At 39.3% G+C, this 25,108-nt stretch overlaps 3 protein-coding genes across 5 annotated transcripts in view; 1 reads left to right on the top strand and 2 right to left on the bottom strand.

The window, feature by feature from the left end:
* The window catches only part of MYO1E (myosin IE), a gene marked incomplete at both ends in the record, with an annotated part of 91,813 nt that extends 87,840 nt beyond the window's left edge, over positions 1 to 3,973 (top strand). Inside the window, 2 exons of the mRNA XM_082005415.1 lie at positions 3,164 to 3,333; positions 3,897 to 3,973. Coding sequence (XP_081861541.1) covers positions 3,164 to 3,333; positions 3,897 to 3,973 — 247 coding nt within the window. The remainder of the gene's footprint in view (positions 1 to 3,163; positions 3,334 to 3,896) is intronic.
* Positions 3,974 to 5,771: 1,798 nt separating this feature from the next.
* Positions 5,772 to 11,737, bottom strand: CCNB2 (cyclin B2). Its single transcript, XM_082005178.1, has 9 exons — positions 11,575 to 11,737; positions 10,271 to 10,399; positions 10,065 to 10,190; positions 9,496 to 9,666; positions 9,264 to 9,422; positions 8,689 to 8,925; positions 7,643 to 7,783; positions 6,969 to 7,079; positions 5,772 to 6,653 (listed from the first exon to the last, which is right to left on the bottom strand). Exons 1-9 carry the CDS (start codon positions 11,602 to 11,604, stop codon positions 6,552 to 6,554), a joined length of 1,206 nt encoding a protein of 401 aa, XP_081861304.1. The 5' UTR covers positions 11,605 to 11,737; the 3' UTR covers positions 5,772 to 6,551.
* Positions 11,738 to 15,514: 3,777 nt separating this feature from the next.
* The window catches only part of RNF111 (ring finger protein 111), a gene marked incomplete at its 5' end in the record, with an annotated part of 40,259 nt that continues 30,665 nt past the window's right edge, over positions 15,515 to 25,108 (bottom strand). For 2 of the 3 annotated variants that reach the window (XM_082005265.1, XM_082005266.1), the window contains 4 exons: positions 15,515 to 15,710; positions 16,273 to 16,376; positions 17,297 to 17,392; positions 18,339 to 18,431. In XM_082005265.1, coding sequence (XP_081861391.1) covers positions 15,593 to 15,710; positions 16,273 to 16,376; positions 17,297 to 17,392; positions 18,339 to 18,431 — 411 coding nt within the window. In that variant the 3' untranslated portion in view covers positions 15,515 to 15,592. Of the gene's footprint in view, positions 15,711 to 16,272; positions 16,401 to 17,296; positions 17,393 to 18,338; positions 18,432 to 25,108 lie in introns of all 3 variants that reach the window. The other variant, XM_082005264.1, reaches the window with a different exon arrangement.

The raw sequence follows: 25,108 nt of genomic DNA, 5'->3' as shown, positions 1-25,108 counted from the left end.
GAACAAGTTTCCCACCTGTCCTTCTGCAGCCCCTTAACACATTTGCCCTCAGCCCTGGACTATTCCGAGGCATTAGGTGGTACAGCTCAGTCCCTTCCTCCAGTGATCCACATGAATGGGGGTTCTTAGAGGCAACAACAACAAAAAATCACTTATTTTTAACTGTATCAAGAGCTACTTTTTGTACCAACAGACCCTTCCCCGCCATCAGGCAGTAGACAAGCTCCTTAGAGGACGTGCTGTACTAAATGCTCCTGTTAGCCTACTGATTGAGCGTATTACTTACATCGTTGCATCTAGTGAGCATTAGACACCTCATAGAAAACAAACAAATAGCAAGTAAGCATACACAGAATTTGTAGATTTCCAGTATCAAAAGAAGCACACAGAGTGCCCAAGTAGGGGGCTTTCCAGTCCCTAAAGACAAAGAGTAGAGGGAGTTGGCCCGCCAGCAAAATTAAGCATATATACGGTGTCTTTTCAGTTGTACTGATGGCAGTCACTTTTCCCCACTGTGCACCAAGTGTTAGCCATAAGATATTGTAAGCATATCTAGAGCATTTTTTTTTGTTTGATCAAATAAGAAAGAAATCAGAAACAAGTGGCCACTGCTACTTATTTTAACAATTTCCAAACTGTCAGCATGTGCTAACACTTTCAGACACATTTCAGTCTTCATAAACTAATAACTTCCATGCCTTTAAGTAAGTGGTGACATTTTCTCATCACCTGTCAGCTTACTCTGTTAAAACTGTTTTGCTAATACTAGACTTCTACTTTGTCTTGAGACTGTGGTTCATCTAACAACAACAAAAACCCATAAGCCATAGGATAAAGCCATCATGATTTCTGTCAGACAACTGTGACTACTGTAAAATGTGGCAGCTACCAAGTACATAATGAGATAGGAACTATCATGTTGGATTAAAAAGATCAGCTGCATCATACCATAGTTCCTAATGCTATGGGTACACACCAACAACCCCATGGGTTTCATTATTATGAGTTTACAAGGATGATTAGAACATACTACAGCTCCTATTGCTTAGTTACCATTTTAGATAGCAATGATGATCAATGTGGCTCAAGGGAAGAAAAAACCCAACAAAACAGGCTGCATTAGAATGACATCTTCATTATCAGCCCCCGTTTTCACTGATACCTCTGTATGCTCAAGAGTGGTAGGGGGAAAAAAAAAACCCACAACCCAAAACCAGAAACGGCCACAACAGTAATTGCAACCAGAACATTTCTTACACTTTAACATGCCAGGACAGGAGTTACTTCCTGTCTAGTACACCCCGCAAGTTCCCTGAATTGCATTTCCTTAAATGTGAAATGGTATTTTGGTCAGAAGCAGTAGAAAGTGCCAACTCTGAGAGGAGTAGAGCGCAGTCCAATGAGAATAATTTCAGGTGGGTGTTGAAGCAAGTAATAATTTGATTTTACAGCTGTGTGACTTCAGAAAGTGGTGGGCTAGTCTAGGAAGTGGAGTATTTTGACACAGCCTATTCAATGCTTTGTTAACGCTAACGATACCACATTCTGAGCAGAGGTCAAAGTCACCGTAACGTTAACACAGCACTGTTACTGTCCCTACCGGTACTAACCGACACCGAGCCGTATTTCAGTAGACGTTTCCAGGGCCATTTTATAATCTTCTCACAGAAGTTCTGCTTCGAAAGAGATGGGGGACGAGTTCGTCGGGGGGAACAAGACGGCAACGCTGCGGCTCACCGGAAGCGGGTCTCCGCCGGTACGCGCGAGGCGCACGCCCCCTGCCGGCCGCGCCGGAGCACCTCGCGGTCACCGGGGCGCCGCCTGGCCCCGCCGCCAGCGCTGGTGCGCCCTTTACACAAGGGGAGCGGAGCTAGAACAGCTGCGAATTTAGCATTTCCAAGTCACAGCCGCTAGAGATGTGCTTCGTCCCGGTTAGAACCGCGTTTATTTTTAGCAAAGCTGCCGAGAAAGATGCACTCACTGGTACAAATCACAGCTTTAATTTCTAGTTACCATTAACAAGCAAATACAACCCCAGGTTTAAAAACACCATGCTCTCACCGGCAAAACATCTCATTTAAGATGTTCTACTGTGGTTGCAGAAAAGCTAAGCTACTTTTTAAAGATTCATTCTGAATTCTTTTATTGCCATACCTAGGTCTAGGCTACACAACTTATCCTGTTCCAAGCAAAGTCAACACATGCTGAACAACAGGAGAAAAGTCCTCTCTCCCAGTAGATACATTTAGAACCAAAATGCTGATAATCTGTGCTTCAAAGCTCATTTTCTGGTGCAGTTCACTACACAAACTTAGAACTAGACAGAAATGTATGGATAAAAACTAAGTCTAGGACTTCATGTAAGTAACTATAAAACTTTTCTGCCAGAACTGTGTAATGTTATCATGGCATTACATGACACAAGCACAGCTCAGGTCTCCTCCACGTCACTGCAACATTTTTAGTCATTCAGCAATTTATTATTCATTTTAAACAGACATATTGCATCTAATACCTGTTCTCTCTTCCAGCCTTTATTAGCTGATGAGCTGGCAAAATGCCTTTCTTCCCTCTTTCCCCTTCCTAGTCTTTGGAGCGGTCACAGCTGTGACAGAGTTTGTGCAGCATCTCCCCTGCTGCTTCAGAGTTGACTATAACAGAACAAGTCCATAGACGGCCCTGGGATCTGAGGCAACTTAAAAGAGATGCAGTCTCTCTTACAGCTTAGTCACAAGAATGGTAAAGTAGCAAGCCTGTGAGCTAGAACTTTGTTTTTAATACTGGAAACTAAATACCTGGTGAAGTTGGGGCATGGGGAGAGACAGACTAAGCTGTGTAGATACCAAGATATGCATGAACTGCATGTGCACATTCGTTTACATTCCAGCCTGAGCGCTAAAATCTTCTTCTATGTATTTGAACTGCTGCTTGGAAGTATTAATAGTACCTAGTCATCCATTTCAGTAGGAAAGAAAGAGCAACTCTGTCCCTTTACAGGGCAGTCTTACATTGTTATTTTTAATTTTTGTGACATATAAGAGAATCCTTTTTCCCCTGTTCCATGATACTCTTCAGAATCAAATCATTAGGACAGAGGGTTTGATAAAGCTTGAGTTCAAGTCATAAGCTTTGAAGCATGTTCATGTTTTTTTCCTCCCTTTAGCATTCGCAGGCAGACAACAAACCGACCCCCACCAGCTGGAGGAAGGCCTAAACCACAGCCAAAACCTAAGCCTCAGGTACCACAGTGCAGGGCACTGTATGCATATGATGCTCAGGACACAGATGAACTTAGCTTTAATGCCAACGATGTGATTGATATAATTAAAGAAGGTACGTAGAGATAAAAGGTTTTGTTACGCAAGTCCTAATCTTGACAGTATGCTGGCATAAGTAGTTACAACATGACTTTGAGCCACCCCACAGTTACCTTGCCTCATTAGGCTTGTAAATTTCCAGCATAGCTCAGGGAGCAGAGAACTCCCCACACCCACACCAATCAAACCGGTTCACTTAAAAGCATGTCCAAGACAGATCAATGCCATATGCATTACTTGGTACTGCAGATCTGTAAATTTAGTTAGAGAGTAATTCTACCACAGGCTGTTGCTGAAAATCAGCCTAAACTACTGCTATAAGCACAAGAACCCAACAGTAATAAAGCACTTCCAGTTTTTTGGGTGTCCAAAGCAACCTCATAAGGCAGAAAGAGGTGGCCAAAAGATCAGCAAGCTCACGCTCTCCAAATCATTCCTCCTCAATCCTTCACAAGAAGCATCTCGCTGTGTGGAATAGCTTCGCAAGGCTGCCTCAAAAAAGTGCACAAAGAGATTTACAGAAAAGTACCCAAAGAGGTTTACAGAACCTCACTACTTACTTTGCTTTCTTTGTCATAGATCCTTCTGGCTGGTGGACAGGAAGACTACGAGGGAAACAAGGTCTGTTTCCCAACAATTATGTCACCAAGATATAAAAGACTGCTAGACAAAAATTGGCATGAAGTTACCAGTGGTTTAAGATGTTTTCCCTTGCCTTCAGGACACTGTTCTTCTGAGATCTGCCATTCTCAGCAGTATTTTCACCAGTAAAGTTGTGTATGAACAGGAAGAAAATTACCCGCAGCACAGACTTTGATCCTTTGTCTCAGAAGCATACAGCAATGAACATACTGACCAATTATTTATTGTATTTAAAACCTGGTTTTAACACCTAGTAAGCGAAGAATGCTGAAACCTACCATCTTCCTGAAACAGGAAGGAATTTGCAGTCTGGAACCAGGGACTTTGAAAGGAGTGTATTTAATAAGTGCCTTCAGCTGATTTATCAGTAACCTTGTTAACTACCTACTGAAGATAATGTTAAATGCACATTTCCTCCAATGCAGATCATTCTGGGAAACATGTTTAAGTATGCTGCTACATGTCAAAAAGATTTGGGCTCATTTGGGATATTACCATCTACAAACCTACTGTGATGGTATATTTAAGTAATTTTGTAGAGTTGTAATGGAGCTGGTTTGTGTTTGCTGATGTGTTTAGGGACCCCAACAGGCACTATAAGAAGTTAAAACAGAAAACCACACAGTACTGTATGCTAAACAATATTGCCTTCAAGATTTATATTATAATATGGCTGGCCCATGTTGGATTTATGTTTAATGCTCTACCTGTTATAAGAAGTGTCTTTATGCAGAGCTGTACATTTATAGAAACAGATCATATACTGTATATAAAAACTGAATATGATAGAAACATGTATGAATGTATAATGTAGTATTCCACTGTTCTTATTCATGAAGTAGTTCTACTAGAATTTTTATGCCAGGTACTTACAGATACGCACTACTCCTTTTAAATGGCAAAAGCAAAAGTGTGATTGCTTAAGTCCGATTGACTCCCACACCAGAGTGGCTGTTGCTTGCCATACAGTTAGCAGCATTCATGCTTTGCCTTCTGAACCTCCATAAAATAAAACACAAGAAGCAGTTAGCTAAACAGGTCTGTTCTCTGTGCGGTTTGTTTTCAGTTACATACACAAACGGATCCCTTCACAACAATGTCTGTTGGATTCTACTGCACTGATTTCTAAAGAAAAAAAATCCCCTTCCTTTGCTCCAAACCAAACCATTTTCACTATACCCAGCTGAAGTGCTGTGCATTACTTTTTTTGTTACGAGCAGTTAAAAAACCTGCCTATGTTGATATTAAGAAGTTGAATAATCTTTAAGATACAGCTAGAAGTCTTGAAGCCCCTCTTTCCTGAACCATTGCCTAAGCCTAATTTTAGGCCCGCTTAAACTCCACCTCTATTAAGAGATGACTGTAAAAGCTGTTTCTGGAACCTAGAAAGCAGTGCCTCAGCCCTGGGGGGAATCACATATGCATGAGTGATCAAGGATAAGGATGTTTTTCAAAAGACCATTTGCAGTACATGCTAGGCTTACCTAACCTATGGGACAGAAAAGTCTCCTGTTTGAGAAGATAAAGCCCAGTAGCTTCAACATCCTTCTCACGGGGAATTAGTGAGGTCTTGGAGACCTCAACTTAGAGAATACCTAAGGGTCTCTAATTTAGTCCTATTTAAGTAATGTTAACAAATAGGCTTAAATGAGGTATTGAGGCAGAAAAGCTGCGATACTTATATGCATGTATTCCCTGAGCATACCGATACCTATGTTTATTAGAAACAAAAGAAAGGAAGAATCTACTTACGGTGGGTTTGACTGTATTCTCCCAGGTATAGAGCGTTGGGGGGGCGGTGTGTGTGAGTGAACAGGCAATGAAAAGCTAGTCCAAGAAATGGAGCGGGTTTTAAAAGCAGATCTAGTTAAAAAGATCTTATCCCTGTAGTTCCACACCTACAGTCCCTGCACACAGTGGTTAGCATCACAGGAAACTTAAGATTATTCCCCCCTTAGCTCCCTTTGTTTAAGTGCACAAAGATAGAGAACACATAGTCTTAGGTGAACATAAGCACAAAAATTTACAAGGCATTTACAAGATGTTACAGCCAGCTTCTTTCCCCAAACCTGAAGGCAACGAACTACAAAAAAAAAGAAATTCCTGTATATTTCTTTGGGGCAAGGCACTGAACTAGAAGTATGTGTTTAGTATCCTTTAAGGTACACCAAAAGGTAAACTGCCCACCTGGCTCTTTCTTACCTTAAGAGGGAAAAGTATGAAGCCTAGAGATTCTCATTGGAAACAACCACCGAGAATAATCATCTGCACCTAACGAAGTTATATCAATCAAATATTTAGTCAAACATCCTGCTTGAACACTAGATTGCAAACATGTCTAGGTAGTGCCTTAAAGATTCACAGTCACAATGCTACTATTTTTTTTTTTTTTTTTTTTTTTTTTAAAAGAGAGGAGCTTTATTTTTAGGTAGAGTGTTGTACTACAAAGCAAGTTTAAAATTTCACCTTCCAAGTGAGTCTGAAATGTCTGTGGTAAGGCTGGAATGCTATGTACACAGAGCAGGAGTTTTGCCTCAATAGGCAAATGAAGACAAAGTGCATACACCATCAGGACTTGGCTGCCTAGGGTTATCATAAGAGTGATGACGCCAGGTCCTTGATCATCTCGCTGCTTAGCTGAGGGATTGTGCTGATCGTCAGTAGTTTGCTACTTGCATACTTGTTCTTTATAGCCTGCAGAGGTAGAGGAACAGCGTTACAAAAGATGTACATGTACAGTATTTAAGTTCAGGCAAATAATTTTTCATCAGTTAGCCTGACCACTTGGAAAACAAGCAAACAAACGTTAGAAGTGCTTGCAAAGTAGCAAGAGCACAGTTTGTCTAAAATGTTTTGAAGTTAGCAGCAATACAGCATCCTTTCACAGGCTTATCTTAAAGCATATGCTATTCAGACAAGATACAAAACGTTTACCTAAGGAGTCACAATATGCAGCAAAGGTATTTCTAAAACATTGAAAAAATAAAAAGGATTCAAAGTTATACTTACAGTGTATTTTGTTAACTTCTCATTTACTTTGACCACGTTCTTGGCCATATGTTTCATAGTCAGCACAAGACTGTCTTCTGTATACCCAGTGTAGTACTGCTGCTTTGTACCCTACAGCATAATGGTAAGAAATTTGAGATTTTTGACATGAGGATTGATGCTTAAGGCACAGTCACTTCAGGTAGCAAGTGCCCTAAGCTTCATGCACTAGCCTTAAGCGCTAGATCTGTAGTACTGTCAGTTTAGGTGACGGATCCAGAATACCTTCCAGCGTGCAGTGTAGGCCTGGACACATCAAATGCCAAGAACCACATTTCTTAACACTGCAGAGGATAAAAGAAGCAACCCTTGCAATTCACTATTCGTGGTCCATGATTTTGTTATTCTAAATGCACTGCAAGAATTGTGAAAATCTACCTTTATGTAGGGTGTGGCCTTCTGTAACTCTATACTTGCAAGATAAAAATCCTCTTATACCACAGTGTTCACATAAAGATAGTTTTTAGTGGTATATTCCTTTTTCTACCTGCAACTGTACATCAGGCTGTCCAACTGTCATTTGATTACCAGCATTATTACAGACCTAAACACAATTTTCTGAAGTAGTTGTTTTAATGGTTCAATTCAATCGACTAAGGGAAAAAACTCCCAATGAGTTTGATTAAAATACTTACCCATTTGTTATGTCCAAGAATCTTTTGGGACAAACATAATGCAGCAGCTGCAATCTCTGAAGGACGATGGTGAACCATGTCATAGTCTATCAGTGTCAGCTCCATCAGGTATTTTGCTAGTGTATGTTGCTTAGCATCAGCCTAGCAGATTGAGAGTTTGTTAATCCACAAAGTTTCACTTCACCTTATCATAACAATTCAGGATTGTTTACTGTATTCATTAACTGACAAAACAAAAGCAGTCAACCAAAAGCTTTATCAAGGTCTGGGGACCAAACCCTCCAACAGGCACTCATCTCAAAATCAAGACCAGAGTCTAAACCAGACTATAGTCTAGCAGCCATCACGGAATTTAGACACAAAGTCAAGAGAGAGATTTGAACAGAAAACTGCAGTATCAGGCACTGCTGTGCCTAACTAGGGATACAATTGCTCCCCTCTGTAATACACTAACCCCGGGGGGCGGGGGGGGGGGGGGGGGACAGTGGGAAGAGGGTGGAAGTGTAAAATGACTTAAGGAGATCTTTATTAAAGCAGTTCACTAACTTCAAGAGTTACCTAGTGGTCTGTTGAGGTAACTGAAGCCCACTTCAAGTGTGGGTAGTTCACTCAAGTGTAACTACCAGGGTGGGGAAAAAAAGGCAGGTCAAAGAGAAAGCTTGTATTTTGATTCTTAATACAATATTTCCATCCAAAAATAATGAAAAACTGCAACACTAGTCCCCTTTTACTAGGGAATACCCTGATTACCAGACTAAAGATTACTCTAAAAGCAAGAGTTCTGCTGTAGGTAGTTTTGTTTACTCTAACAGTAAAATTACTGCCACTAAAACTGAAAGCAGGCCCCAGTACATACAAATGTGAACTGTTACTGGCTGCCACAGTGATGTTATGTTACTCCACTTGGTGGAGTTTCATAGCTGACTATTTCTTGATACAGCATCTAAGCAGAAAGCAAGTAAGATCACATGACAAAAATGCCAGAAGCAATCCTGACAGATTTTTACACATATAGGAAGTCCTATATAATGAGGACAAGTACCCACCTCCCCAGCTTTTGATGCTCTTCTTAAGAAGTGAATTGGAAGAGGTCGTCCCAAATCAAAGTTTAATTCTTTAAGAATCATAATCTCCATTTCTCTAACTTCATCACTGGTGTAGGCGTTGTCAGTAATGTAAACAAAGTCTGCTACATCAGGAGAGAGCATCTCCTCGTATTTTGAGGCTAGAAGCAGTGCTGTTACACCCACCAGCTGAAGCCTCTTACGAGGTACTGGATGACTCTGAAATACAGGAATTTAAAAAGCAGGCGCCAAAATATCAGCATCTAGATAAACAGATTCTAATTTATCAGTTTAAAATACCAGTATGACAGTGCTCATTCTTACAACGTAAATAAGATTTTTTCCATTTTGAGTTAGAAGTGTCCCAATAATGACAGGCTCAAAGAGGACCACAGGCTCAGAGTTAAAATGCTACATTACACAGAGCTCTTCTACAAAGAGCAGGTTTCATAGGTTCTTAGATTTATTAAAAAAGGATAAATCCTAAACTCCTTTAAAAGCACAGCCATTGAACAAGTCTCCTAATACAAACATGAGTCATAAAATATCTTTCTTACTTGTAAGAAGCGATCCATAACTGCAACACACATGTACAGGGTTTCCTGCAAAAGCTGGAATCTTGAGTGGACCTGGACAAGCCAGTCAACTAAAATCGCACGCATACGCCCATTGATCGTCTTCCCGTCAAGGTAATGTGGGCGGACCGATTGCTGCAGCTGTTGGAGAAAGAGCTGTGTGAGCAACAAGATGAACGCTATACTGCAGAAGCACAGCCTCAGTATGTCATACCTCAAGTTCTCTCAGATACAGATAGATATCTTTCACATAGTCACTACACAGTTGGGGATTCCCCCAGTCCTCAGCATCAATGTCTTCTACATTGTTGAGCAACACATCAGAGAAGGCTTGGCACAAATCCTCCTCTTGCATAGATACATCCATAGGGACAGGAGACAGAACCTAAGGAACAGATCATAGTGCTTACACATCTACTGTTTAAGCTGCAATGTTCCTTCATTTCCACATTTTCCCAGCTACTAATACAATTTCTTAAAAAAAGTTGGAACTGAGCTTGTGTTCTAGCGTGGCAAGCTTTCACCAAGAAGCTGTACATTCAGATTCAGAAGACTTTCTGGTAATGGCCAGCTAAGGAAGAAACTTCATCCAGTACTGCAACAGCTAGTTCTGCCACTTCAATGTTAGCTATTAAGCACAACATGAATTAAACTAAAACCTCAGTACAGAGGCTTTGCTTTTTCAGCGGGGAGATGAGACACATCTACACATAAACTATTCTGAATTTAGAGCTCTAACTCGCAAATCAAATTAAGAATCAGGACAGTATCATTACTTCCTACCTTTGGAACACCAGTTTCTCTGAATGCTCGACTCACAGCAGCTGGAGGTTTAGGCAGTACAGTTACATTTGTCATCTTACTATGTCCTTTCGTAGGCTTTACGGATGCTTTGGAGCATTCTGTTTTCTGTAGTGAAAACAGTTACCATTAGTATAGAGTTAGTAATCCGTCTTTTCCTTATAGATAGATTTCAAATGCTCCTTTACCTTAGCTATATATGTTCCCCTTGTTGCAACTTTATTTCCTATTTCTTCCAAAGCAGCTCTTTTGCCAGTAAGGTGAGTTTTGGCTTTACTTTTAAGTTCAGTCACAGTGTTCTCCATCCCTCTAGTGACCTAAAACAATAAAATTGCAGCTTAAGAGTTAGAGACCAACTTAATATTTAATTTTCACATGCCCACATTTACCACCACCACTGTATCAGTATACTTCTGTGCATATTATTCATTACTGAACCAGTTTTTATTTCCTACTTGTTCACACATGCTCAGAGGTCGAAGTCTCTCTGTGTAGGTTTCAGACAGCACTGTACTCCTCTGAAACTGTGTTGCAAGATTAGAGCAATGCACCCTATTTTGTTCTTCCTCGCTGGAAACTTTTTAACATTAGAGCACTTACCTGCTACTTAGCTGCTTATTGTATTTACACACTCTGTAAGTATAGCAGCATTCCTATGAAGATCATAAAATCTCTGGATTGGAAGGGACCTCTAAATGTCATCTAGTCCAATTCCCCTGCAATGAACAGGGACATCTTCAACTAAATCAGGTTGCTTCAGAGCCCCGTCCAACCTGACCTGGACCATTTCCAGGGATGGGGCATCTACCTCCTCTCCAAATAAGCTGTGCCGGTGTTTCACCACCCCCATCGTGAAAAAGATGCGCAAAACGATTTCTTTGTTACATACATACCATGGAAATTGAAAAGTCACATTATGCAAAAATAAACATCCTTTGTTACGCACAGCCAAGAAACCACCAAGGTTTCAAGAGTTTCTCGTGGAGTTTAGTTTAAACCGTTAAACGGTCACGGTAGAAGAGACGTTCTTCTACTCCCTTCCTGCAGCCCCCCGTTAGGCACCCCCTCTCCGCCAGGGGCAGGAGCGGGCGCCCAAGGCCAGGTGCAAGCCGAGGGCAGTGCCAGGTGCAGCGCCCGCGCCCAGCTCCTCCCACGCGGGCGGACGCGGGCGCGCGCGCCCCTCACCGCCCCTCCCTCAAAGCTCGGCCCGGCTTCGGTCTCCTCCCTCCCCCCGCAGTCCCCGTACGCGCACGAGCGCAGGGGGCAGCCGGCCCGAGAGCCCTGAGAGCCGCCACTCCCGTGCACTGCAGGGCAGACCCCTCTCCGGCCCGCTCGCGCCGCGGCCCAGCGTTTAAGCTGCCTGAGGGGAGAGCGCAGCAGGGCCTGTGGGCGGCTCGCCCCTCCCTCCCCCCCGCTCGCCCCCTCGCCCCCTCCCTCGTCCCCTCCGCCAGACCGACTCCCGCCTCCCACCCGCGGCGCAAGTAGTACTCACAGGGGCGCGGCGCGACGCGGGAAAAGCCATCGTCACGAAGATAAGGGGAGACCGTAGCCGCTCGCGCCTCTCCCCACAGACCCACTCCTGCCTCGAGCGAAACCAGCGACTGCTGCCTCGCGCCGCCGCGGCTCCTTTTAAACACCCTCCCGTTCTCCTATTGGGCAGCTTCGTACAATGCACGTGCTCGATTGGTCTACCTCCTCAGGCCCCTCCCAAACAGGAAACGGTTTGAACTTCCGGCAGGCAGGGCGGGGGGAGGGGGTGGGAGGCGCATGCGTTCGAGGGCAGAGCGGGAGGGGGCGGTGCAGCTGCCTCGCTTTATGTTTTTAGACGAACTCAAGGTCACAAAACACGAGATTTTACCTTGAAAAGTACATAGAGCTGTGCCATCTATCGCGAAAAACACTCGATGGGGAGAGTGTGGGTAGTTAAAAGCCGTGCTGCAACTACCACGGCGCTCTCAGCTGTTGTGAGGCAGATGAAGCAAACCTGCACCTGGCCTGGGTGGGGGAAGCCGAGCAGAGCCCAGGCACAGCTGCACCTACACCTCCCATCAAATTTATCGATGGCAGCTGGCTGGAAGCAGGGCCACGTTCAGGAGCTGCTGTACTCAGTGTTGCTGAGGCAGGGTTCACAGACTTAAATACTACAGAACCAGACAGAGCACCTGTGGCAGTGGCCTACCTCATTCAAAAGAGCAACTCTGTACTCTGCACCACAGGAACCTAGTCTGAACAGATGCACGTTACAGCTTTTATTTTAAATCTCACGTATGACTTCAGGAAGGCATGTCAGTCAGCTAGGAACAAGCTAATAAGCAGTTTAATAACTAGCCCTGAGATTCAAAAACGTCAACTCTACAGTAGTTGACTTAAACTGACAGAACAGTCAAGTTACAACCGTTCTGGAATCTCCCAAAATTGGCATTACATGTTTACTCACATGTGCACAAGTTAGTATTTTGATATCCTTCACAAAGGGCAGTATTCCTGAATTCCCAAGTTCCGGATGGTTCTATTTATCAACATATTTAACTAGCTAAATGTTGATCCTTCACTGAGAAAATTTTTTCTTAGGCAGTACCTGTAAGAATACATGTATGCAAAAGAATTTTTACAGATCAAGACTTACAAAGGCAAAATAAAAAAAAAAAACAACTTGCATAAACAGATTTTGAATGATACCAGTCTAACATTTTATTTATTGCATACAAAAAGATTTCTTTTGACAATGGAATTTTATATGAAAAGTAATTTGATGCATACTGTTGAGAATCTTATCTTCAAAGTCAAAGATGCTGCAGAAAACTTAAGGCAATGCATCTAAGCATATAAAGCACAGTAAGTGGTAGAAATTTTCAAAATCAAAAGCCTATTATTTTTCCTTCCCTTAGATTATGATTAAGTCACAACTGTCTGGAATAGAAGTAGGCTGCAGCTTTATTAGCCCCTGCAATAGCATGTAAGATCAGAACACTGTGATTCCTGGCAAATACCTAAGTGTTCAACATCACATTACAATCTTATGCATACATTTAAAAGCAAGACAGTATCAGTAGCAGTTATAAAACAAGTCAACTGACGGACCACTAAAATACCTCTAGTACCAGGCACCCAAATCAGGCCCATAAAAGATTTCCTTAAAAAAAAAAAAATCCCCCAAACCTGTGCTACTTTGTCCTAGAAGAAAGCCAAAAGATCACATACCCAGGGTCTTAATTTCTTCAGAGGCCTGTGGGTTTTTTTGTTCCATGTCTCTCAAGTACCTTCCTGGAAACTTTTAGGAGTGAGTATCGTCAGACTTCAAGCGTCTGTAGTCAACTAACTTCCCTCCTTTTCAACAATCACTGAAGAAGGGAAAGTGTCTGTTCAGTCCTTCCAGTTACTTTTATTAATTTTTACCAATAAAGCTTCAACTTCATACTCACTTTCAGTTTCCTACAGCCATAATGTTAAAGAATCTTTAGCATAAAACCATGTCCGGTTTTGAAGCAGTCAAATCACGTGTTGCCTCTCTCCCATATCCCCATTTTACAAGCACAAAGTGGTTTTCAGTTCAGTTTTAGCAATGCAATTAAGCTTGTAATTGTCCGTTAACACACATGCTGGAATAAAATTTCTCTCCACTTAAAGCCTCAGTGTCAGAGGTGTTAAGTCTGTTGCCAGCAATAGACACTGCACTGGCAAATGCTATTCCTAACAGATTAAAAAAAAAAAAGGGAAGCAGCTTTAACAAGACAAAACCAGGCATCAAATTAGATAAGGTAATATTTATAAATGTATCACTTTTTAAAATGTAAACATAACAGTTCATCTTCTAGGTTTACTGTAAACCATTTTACACTTAATCTGATTATGAAAGACAAAGACAAGAGAAACTGAAGGTATTTATTACTCAATCCACTTACAAAGCAGGTGGCTTAATGCAAGCTTACTGACATGTTCATATATGATCCCCAAGGAACACCTTTTCCAAAGTGACAGTAATACTGTCTCAATGTTTTTGCACATTTGCATTTTGCAATGTTGAGCACATTTAAATAAACTATCATCTATTATATGTGAAAGAATGTTGATGAGCAACTTGAATCCTGATGTGGATTAAAACCTCCTCCAAAGGTGAGATGTTAGTACATTATAACTTAATTCTATATACTATATTATGCAGCAAATCTTAACTATAGAAAATATTTCAGTGATGGACTGTTGGTAATTTATAAAGAGGGAATCTATGATCAAGGCAAAAACTAGGTAACCACATATTTTGTGACTCATTTTCTACAGAAATTTACAGGCTTTCACTTTACTAATGAAAAATAAAACAAGAGACAAGTGAATTTAGCTAACTTTATTAACTTTAAAACTAATAAAAATCCCAAGACAAGCCTGGAATCCTTAGAAGTTCTATGAATCCATGTATATCTGCCAAAAAAAAAAACCAACCCCACCCAAAAAACCCAACCCAAACACCAAAAAAAAAACCAACCCCCAAACCCCTGCAGCTCTAAGTCCTTATTGAATGTTTTTATATATAAAAAAAAACAACCCACAAAAAAACACAAACCAACCCCCCCCAATGTGCGTAGATACTTCAACTTAAGTTAGCAGAACATCAAACAGATTCTAAGCTCTTTTTCCATTTCCCTAATAATTCTTTCAATCTGCAAGTATCTACAATCCAGCTAACTGAAATCAACATTTAGTGTTCACTAGAGCTGTTTCACAGCAGCAAATATTTAAGTTAGGGATTCAAATTTCTAGACATAGGAAGAAAATGATAAATACAATCTGAACAGCAGTCTAAATGTTTAATATTGACATTCAAATATATCTGCATTGTGCTGAAATTTCAAAAACAAACACAAAAATCTGATCAGACAAAAACTCTGGTGATGAATATGCTATATGTATAGTCAAACTGAATATAGTTCATATTCTGTTCCCAGTATTAAGGATGTTATTTGACTCAGAACTGACATTGTAAATATACAGCAGCCTTTTTTTCCTAATTAAGGAATGTCTCAATACATAATATTATCCTTTTCTAGATGATCTTTATACATTTAAACTAAAAATATATGATCGATTAAATTAAGGAATCCGAGGTTAGTAATAAGTGAAATCATACTTTCAAAGCTTGATACTATGTAAAACAAACCAAAAAAGACACCACACAATTCTACGTACTAAAGCAGCTAATCTTGCCTGCAAGTTTGGGGTCACAAAGCCCGTAATATGTGCAAACAAATGCAATACAAGGAACCATGCAAAAATACAGTAATGAATTAAAAGAAAAAACGTAAAACCTAAAAAAAAGTTTTATAAATACACTGAAACTCAACTGCCTTCTACATAAACTGTAGGTCTAGCATTAGTTGTACCATATAGCAGAGCCAGCACTCTAGGTTCAATGCTTCCAAATCTGCGCAGGATAAGTCATGCCATCTTTGGTTGACTGCAGTACCAGGAAGGATGAGAGGGAGCAAGAGGGAGGACAAGAGTTCTGGAAAGCAGTGTCAACTTTCACTAGGCAGTTGAGCCTCAATGTCCACTCTGCAAATGGGGCACTTCTTGTTAGTAATCAACCACTGATCTACACATACTTGGTGGAAAAGGTGCATACATGGAAGGCGCCTGTCATCAGAACAGAAAAATGTTAGTGTTAATAAAGCATTTCCATATCAACACACCCATTGGAAAAACACTAATGTGGGTTTTACTATTGAGGTGCATTTTTTCCATGTGCATGCTTTCCCACAAGTTTCACTATCCTTTCCAGTTAAACCTGCACTTTGTCTAGTTCCAAGAAATGGGTATGGCCAATGAAGTCAAGCATCAGCTAGCTTCTGCTATATTGCACTGATTGAAACCTGTTACAGCTTAAGTAGCATTACTCCAGAAAAACTGAGTCCTGATTAATTCAGGATATCAGCTTGGGCTCATGTTGTAAGACAGACAGTCAACTTATGGAAGACCATAATAAAATAACCTGCATTCCACCCAAAGACAATACAGGCTGAACAACATGTCTTTGGTTTCAATTGCAACTTGTTCCATTTACTGGTTCCATGACAGATAGCCTTTAATTGGAACTGTTAACCTAGGGAGTACTGCAAAGAGTAGTGTAGCATGTTCAAGTATGGTCTCAAAGTCAGAACATTAATATTATATTCTGATATTCAGTGGTACTGTTTACCTGACATCTTCACCTTCCTCCAATATAGACAAACAGATGGTACACTTTTCCTCTGTGTCTTCTTCTGTTCCTTCCTCCCCATCTTGTTTGCAGTGCAGTTTCCTCTGTGAGAACCAATCAGTTGTTACCTTATTAGTAGAGATGACATTATTGACAAACTGAGTAAAATCTGTTTTTAATACACATTCAACACATACTTCTTTGAAAACACTTCATTACATTTATTCAAATGTATCCAAGCCAAAATGAATCAAGAACTAGCACTTGGAACAAAATCACAGGACATTTCAGATTTATTTAACTATTGTTCATTACAAATGTCTACTGGACTGTGAGTATACTAATTCCATATTGTTGCAACCAGTCCCTTGTTATAAATATCTTCAATTCATTCACAAAGAGGCAAAAAACCCCCAAAAACAACCCCCCCCAAAAAAAAGTTCCGAACATAGTATCTTAAGTCACTATTTATCAAGTGTGAAAGAACACTATGTAAATGTGGATGGGATTCTATATTATGGTATAATAAACTCCAACTGAGAGACAACTGAAGTTGCCAAAATTCTGTACCAGATTCAAAACCTCCTAGTGCCCCAGTCTTCCTAATGTGATCAGAGTAAAGGTTAAAATGATACCTACCAAGCAAGTAAGCATCATGAACAACTTATTGCAAAAATAAAGTCTTACTTTATTTAATGAGTTATCACTGAAGTCTGTTGACAGTTTGTCTCTTACCAATAGTTATTTCATTGCTCACAAGGCCATTCATAACTGCTGGACAAGTTATTAAATCATATCAAACTTCTTATGTTTATGACATTACAGTAGCTCTTTAGGGACCAAATTTTTAATTTTTTTCTGAAAGAAGTGGTATTGTAAGCTTTGCTTACAGTCCTTGAAATTGCAAGATACAGAAAACAAGCACTCTTTGAAGCTGACATTTTTGCAGATTCAAGCCAAACATAAATGTTGTTACATTTTCAAAGAAGTATTACAGACAAGCTACAATTTCAGAAGTCCTCACCTTTTTGTATTTATGTGGATATGTGCATCTTTCTATAGTTCCCTGTGTTGCTCCACGATTAACATTGCCTAATCGTTCCTCCAAGTGAATCAGCTCCTAAAAAATTATCAAGGAATAAACAGTGTAAGAACTGTTATTTCAACTACCTTGAGTAAATATTAATTTTATTCCAACCCATTTGCAGAATGACACACTCTTTAATTCTCAACTTATTCAAATACAGGCAAAGCAAAAAAAATATGTTGTGTGGGAAAAGTGATGAGTTCCTGCACACAAACCCACACAACACTGCCTGGTATTTTAAGCTATAGGGAAACACTATTTTACTACTGAAAAAAATCAGAAATTTTGTGTCAGCTAAGAATGGTTATCAGTATGTTCACACATACTTGCGTGTCTAATGAGGAAAATGCAATTAAAATGCAAGAGTAATAAATAATTTGTTTTCTAACAGTGATTAAGGCTTAGAAGAAAAAAAAAAAAGTTGCTTAAGTTGAAATACAATGACTGATTTGTTTTTCTCCAGCAATGAGTTTATCAGAACCATGAAATGTCACCGAAGATGTTTTCAGTGGACTAGGTCATTAACTCTCTGCATCTGATACCTTTTATTTTTTCCTTTTTTATTTCCTTCCCTCAGTTTCAATTCCTGCACTACAAAAAAACAGGAGAGCACTGTTAAATTTGCCAAGTTTCACCCTCACTAGGAGGATCCTGGCAGTTATTCAGAGACACCACTACCTTTTACCAACATATCATGTGAATACTACATCCTACTAAGAGGGGTGGTGGGCAGAGCAAGATGTACTGTCAGTTAATAACTACCTAGGACAGCATTGTCCAGGGCACCTTTTATTGACTGACTTGCAAATATGCTTTTATCCCAATTGATGATAGTGAGATCATTCTATAAAAACAAAAAAAAGGGTATTTTCTTCATGATTCTTTTACATCTATGTATCAAACTAGCTCTACCATACACCCTCCCCATATTCCCTCGTGACACATTTTGACATATATCTAGTTTTATTCTATTACAAACCTCAAAATTGCCCCTGAAAGGGCCTCTGAATGATGTTCCATCCAATCCCGATGAAATGTAACGGATGTGAGGGTAGCCCGCCATGTCTGGTACCTATTCAAACAGCAGACGTTAAGTTAAACCTATTCAGAACAGTTTCAGTATTTTACTGTTCACTTTGTAAAATTTAAGATCCTTTTGCTCCTATTGAATCACTTATTATCTATACTCCTCAGCTTGAGCATACAATTCCAACTGACAGCATAACACAACGCCACTCTGAGCTCTCTAAACGTTAACCAGAAGCAAAGCAGAAGTGAGACTAGATCCTCTATTGTAATCCCTCCACATCTGCATTACGTATCGCTTTGTTTTACTTCCCAAGTCTCAATCTCAACCTGCTTTGTACAAAACACCATAAATATCTAACTATTTTTGTAAACAAAACACCTTAAAAACTATGCATGAAGTTTTGGAAAGGACTTGCTATAGATTTTCAAATGTAAGTTTTTGGTACCAAAGAAGAAGAAGAAACAAGGCTAATCTCGGTCTGGGATATCCTTATGTTACCCAAAACAACTGAACATCTTCACCACACTTCAAATTTAGTGGCAGATAAAAACCAGTAACACTCAAAACTCACATCTAAAGTCACAGGCAACTCGACATACACTCTATATTCCAGCATCCACTGACTTCCTTGCGTTATTAAGAAATACAAGCAGTGAACAAAACAGCAGTGTCCAGTGATATACCCAACAGGCACTTCAAGCACCAGCATTTTTCATACAGGAAAGCAGAAAGGTAGTTAATATACCAAGCACCACCTTCACAGCAGGGCCTGTGTGTTCCATTTTTACCCCTGCAAGATGAGTGAATAATGGTATTGACTTTTTGTCATAAACATACCAGTAGCAATTGACCAGGGTTAAAATAAAAATAAAAAAAAAGACAAGCAGATTCCGTTTACTTAATCATGTAGAGTGCACTGATATAGGACTGTAAGCAGCAGTTCATTTGGAAATAACATTAAGTACTTGAGAAGTACTATCTTCCTTTCTGTCCTATTAGCTGATAACATGTCTGCTGCTGTATAGCATCCCAGATACTATTCATGAAGTCAGGTATTCATGTGCGGTGCGGCTTTTCTTGTTTCCAGCTTCTAAGCTTTACATATATAAAAGTGTAAAACTGAATTAATTAATTGTGAGAAAGCATAGGCATAGACAGAGTTACACACACAGCATAACAGACCAATAAGCTACTTTTCTGTATTTTTAAAATCTGGTCTTGTAACTAAAAGCTGACAGGGACAGGAAAGATTTCTCTGCCCTGAATTTTTTTTTTTTTAAAAAAAAGAAAAGCAGAATCTGATTATTTTAAAGCAGTTTACATGGTTCTTGTTAAATGATGACCATGTACTGCCAATACAAGCCACAAATATAGCCACAATATTAGTATTAATTTTTACAGACCAGAGCGATAGAATCTGAAGATTTAACTTTCAGAATATTTCCAGAATCCTAAATCCTAATACAGGGTTGTCCCACTCTTGTAAGCAGCCTAAATATCTGTTGGTCTGGTACTAATTAGAGCTGGCGATGGGAAACAAGCAAGACAGGATGACTGCTGCAACCTCCAACAGTGTATCAATTTAAAGATCTAAGTTGTTATGCAATATGCAGTGTGTTTACAGAGATTATATACTAATACATGAATTCAGTATGACTGCAAATATAGAATTTTATATCACAATATATGTATATTCATCTGCATACTTAAACATTTAATGTAAGTAACACCTGTTGGTGTCACAGGACTTACTGCTTGACAATATAAACTGCAGCCTAGCAAAGGAATTTGGGAGAGTGCATTAAAAATATGGTAATTTGTAAACAACTACACTGAAAGAAATCTTTCTCAGATAATCAGTGATTTGTGATGCATTCTTCATTTAAGCGTGTAATTCTATTTCATCTTCCAGTTACAGAAAACGCATTTAAAGAACTAGGTCACATCCACACTACAAGTGTATTTGTTGTTGCAGGTTTTTACCAGGCACAGACCTGTTTGGCATCATTTGGAAGTTTCTATCGCCTGTTATTACACTTTGAATCAATTGCCTCCGTTTTCAGAGGAAAGGAAACGCCTGACAAAACTTAACCCAAGACTCAGGAATGACTTTCACTGCTTGTTTTTTTGATCCACCAGGATTTGAAAACAGTCTGTTGGAAAACAGTACATATGATAGCGCAGATACCGCATCGTTACAGGAGCTGTGAAGTCACAGTGTATTGCTGTAATGCAGTAATTACAGTTCCAGTTGCCTCAAAGGTCAGAGTTTACCAACTGCAGTGACATGCACCTGGACAGGTCTCCCATTTGGAACAAATTCTGCTACTGAAGACTATCTATTTAAGAAACGTACTAAATTTAACACTACAAAAACAAACAAAAAACTTCTCACACTATATGCCACAACAAACTACTAAACTTAAACAACAGAAATATTGGGTGTGACAATATATTTTCAAGCTAACAAATGGGCCTTCCTGATGGGGAATGGCATAACATCTCTGCAAAATTATCTGAACATACATTATGTACAGGCTCTTTTATAGAATACTGTGAGAGTACAGCCTACATTTCTGGCCAAGTAAAACAGAATTTGCATTTTGAAAAAACATCTCTGTTAAGAAACAAATAGCTCTTTTACGCCTGCAAAATAAGCAGTCTGCTAACATAGCAAGATTTGAACCAATTACATTTGTGACTACAAGCTGGAGGAAAGATGGGCAATACAGAACTATCAATAATGCCCAACTAAGAACAATCTAACTAAAATCCCTTTGGCAGTTACCATCAAGCTTCAAATGCAAAGAGAAGACTTCATCTCTCTTGAAAGAGCTTCACACACAAATGGAAGTGTGTTTTCAGTAAGTTTTCATATCGAAGATAAGAAAAAAGGAAAAGTTCAAAGCTAATGAAGAAGAAAGTAAAGAGTTAAAGCTAGTGCCAGTCTGCACTAAGTGCTTGTATATATTCCTTTGGACACCGTCAAATTGTAATACATTCTTTAAAGCAATACAGTATGGACCTGCAAATTCCAGTACAAGTTTCCCAAGAACTGTTTGTTTACTGGAGAACAAGTATTATCTGTTTCTGGTTTTGCACTTTCTATTGACACTTCCCATTACCACAAAAATTTGCAGCAACTAAAAAATTCAAGGCTAAGTTTGAACAATTTACAACACAAACATTCTGAAATGGTTTGAAACAGCTAACCTGCAGGAAAGATTTTCTTCCTTGCTAGCTTCATTTAAACACCTTCCATGTTTACAGGATCTTTTTGCCTTTCAGTTGCCACAGTCTGTGAAGAGATTCTTCCCTTGTATGGTACTACTTATTTTGCCCATCTCGACCTTTTATTCAAAGGTTCACATTAAGTATGACCTTCATACGTATTAAAACAAAACTCAACAATAAATATATCCAGTTAACCACTTAGGTCCACATCAGTCCTCAAAAAGAAGTAAAGCTGATCAATTAATAACTTAATAAGCCAAATTCAAACAAGGAAAAGTTGTGGTTTTCATAGAGAGACACTGTGCGAAAGAACAAATAATCCGTGCTGCATAGCTAAAGCCTAACTGTATCTGTGTCTGAGTGGAACATAAAATGAGCACTCTTCAATTGCCTGTATTCTACAAAAAAACTGAAGAACAGTAATTCATGTTTATATTAAGAAAAAAGTACATTATACATTTATATTAAGAAAAAAGGTGCATTACAAAAGTCCATTTTCTTATTTGAAAAATGCAGTTAAATTTGATGCAGTTAAACAAGGCTATTTCAAACCTAAAATTCACCTTGAACTACTATAGCTACATTAAGTTACAGTCTTAAGCTAAGTTTTCAGATATTTCACAGGAAGTTTGTTAGCTTTTTTTGTATGGAACAGTTGCATCTCTTAGAGCTGTGATACCTGTATGACTACACGCTGAGTGATACTATTCTGACCGGCACACATCTACCATAATGTACTGGGACCTACAGGCCAATACTCCAAATCCCACCCAATTTTTACAACAGAGTGTAAAGATGGCCTCAACCACACTGAGTCATTCAACAATTAAGGGAACAAAACAGTAAGGCTCTGAAATAGAAGAAAACGTGAGGACAGCATATGGAAGCTGGATGTATAATACCTGAGAAAGGCTAAGTTACCATTAACTTTTTTTTTTTTTAGTTATGATCCTGTTATCTCCCTCTGACTGGCAAGCTGCAGTCTAGCTTCACAGATAAATTAAGTAGTCTTCTCAAGGCTTCCATCAACCTTACAGACTACACCATAGCTAGCAAACTGTAAAGTCCAGATAATTCTCACCCACCCAAGCTTTAAACAGTCAAAATCCCAGGCCAGTTGTAGTTAGTAAAAATATACTAAGTTAAAAGGCACAAAGGGAACACTGCTCACTTCAGGTCTACATTCCATTTAAAATTTAATTACCAGTTTAGCACTGCAGAGATTTTGTTTTTCTTTGATTATGAAGAGGGGAAGATGGAAGGGTGGAGAAAACAAGACCTTCTAGTTTTAATCTTCCACCGCCCCCTTAAATGACAAAAAGGAACAGATCCAATTCATAAAAATAACCCTTTCTTTAACAGAGCACATTTAAAATACAAAGCAGTGATTGATTTTTTTTAAGCGTCCTAGTAACAAACTCATATTCAGAGCAAGTTCCTGTATCAAAGCTGGACTAAATTACAATTTCTAAATGAAACTTTATAGCAAGTAACACATTGTCCATTTTTCTAACCCTTTCTTATTTTTTGAAGCCTGAAAAATGTTAGAAATATTATCATCTTTGCAATTACAAAAAGTAACTGATTTTAGAGCTAAACATAGCATTCTGGTCATTCAGGTAAATTGATAACATCTGGAAAACATGAGACACAGGAGAGCCGGCAGTACAGAAAAAGGGACCATTTCAGGGTGTCCTCAGGCCAAATTTAGAGACATCTTCTGGAGATTTCTTTTTGGACTTTTTCCCTTCCAGATTTCACTACAAACTAGGATGCCTTCTCTTTCCTGAAGCAACAGAAGAAAAGGAATTCTGCTTGGATATGCGTTACAGCTGTAAGTATGATTTGGCTAGTCAGAATTATGGCTGGTATATAGTTCATTATGAAAAAGTCACATTTCTTATAACATCTATGTCAGCTTATTAAATTACAGAAGTTCCCATCCTGTCCACCCAGATGTGATAACCGGTGCTGGCCACTCTGAGTTAAAAAGCCTTTCATCAACAGTGCCAAAAGAGCAGCCAAAGTCACTCAGAGTAAACAGAAATTGAAATCCAACAAGCCCAGCATCAGAGGAACAGATAAAGCCTCTGTCTTCAGTTCTTTCTCCTCTGATTTTTTACTAGTTATGCCACACATTGATCTTCAATTGATTATTCCTAAAAATATTGTTCAAGTTCGCAGAACAAACTGAAGAAAATATAAATATAGAATATAATATATAAAATAGAAGAAAAAACTTCTATTTGTCCAGAATAGAATCCATCATAAAACACTTTGACAGAAGACCTTTCCTCAGCACATACACAGCATTAAAGCAATAATGATGGGAACACAAACTACTCTAAGCCAGGGTCACACTTAAAGTAATTGTGTCAAATCAAGGAGGGAAGCAGGCTAATCCTTGTCTACATAGATATAAAGGAAGCTCTTCTTAATCGCTTTTAATCTAGGATTCCCCCTGAAGCAACATTTAAACAGGTGAAAGTTTTTTCAACCAAGCTAATAGAAAAGGAGATTTTGTTTTCCCCACCCTCTATGTGGACTATAAAAAATGCTGCTGAACAGTAATTATCTCCCCCAACATATCTTTACCATTTTGTCTCCCTGAGGATTAAAACTGCAGTCTGCATTCCAGCACTGACTAGATGAAGATTAGGTTATCTGCATCCAATTAAAATCTGCAATTGATATATCAGAGTACTAGTGTCATTAAAGCCCAAATAATCCATTATGCCCTTTATGGTCTGACAGTAGTTTAAAGCGGTTTTAGTACTCCAGAACAGACAGAAAAAAATGCACACTGCCTATTGGGCAGCATGCTATTTCAGAAAGTGAACTCAACACAAATTAATTTTTTAGTTGAGCTACTGCATGAGTTACTTTAAAAGACTCCCCTCTCCAATAAAGAATGAAGAATACCAACATTTGATGATATCTGCATTAAGAACACAACTAATGAGCCTTGTAAATGGCTATTTAGTACCCTCTGTACTTACTGAAAGAAGAAAGCACTCCCGGTAACATTAACCACTTAGCAGAGGGACTCTAATCACAGTTCAGCCTCTCCTCCCCCGCCCCTATTCCTAAAGTTACAATGAAAAAATGCAGGTGACAGCTACAATTAATCCGTTGCTCTTCAATAAAAACTAGAATGGGGCTTTCATTTAATATCCACTGAAGTTTGTTAGATGAAAAACCTCACTGAGTACTTTCTCTATATTCAAAGTCAATTTTGCTGACAGATCTGCTGTCCTCTCACATACACGCACATGAAGAAAACTTTGGCTTTTGTTATTGCCATAGAAGGGGTAGAATCATCTAAAGGCATTTGTAGTGCTTTGAACTCAATGTATATAGAACTTCCAGCAGTGCTCTAACCTGCCTTTATGTTCTTCTAGTGCGTGTAATCTGAATACACTTGAAATCAGTCAGAGACTCAGAACACAACTTCAAAGTCGGTTCCGATCACAGCAAGCTTCAAA

This window comes from Phaethon aethereus (genome assembly GCF_964289735.1).
Source record: "Phaethon aethereus genome assembly, chromosome: 12".
Taxonomy (NCBI): Eukaryota; Metazoa; Chordata; class Aves; order Phaethontiformes; family Phaethontidae; genus Phaethon; species Phaethon aethereus.
Note: the sequence above shows the minus strand (reverse complement) of the source record. Positions and strands in the feature narration are given on the sequence as shown.

Bases quoted from the DNA above. Each gene is read 5' to 3' on its own strand.
- CCNB2 (XM_082005178.1), bottom strand. From the start codon at position 11,604: ATGGCTTTTCCCGCGTCGCGCCGCGCCCCT. The intron at 8,926-9,263 runs GTAAGAAAGATA...CCTGTATTTCAG, and splicing joins TTATGGATCGCTTCTTACAA to AGTCATCCAGTACCTCGTAA. The intron at 7,080-7,642 runs GTAAGTATTTTA...ATTATGCTGTAG, and splicing joins TTCTTGGACATAACAAATGG to GGTACAAAGCAGCAGTACTA.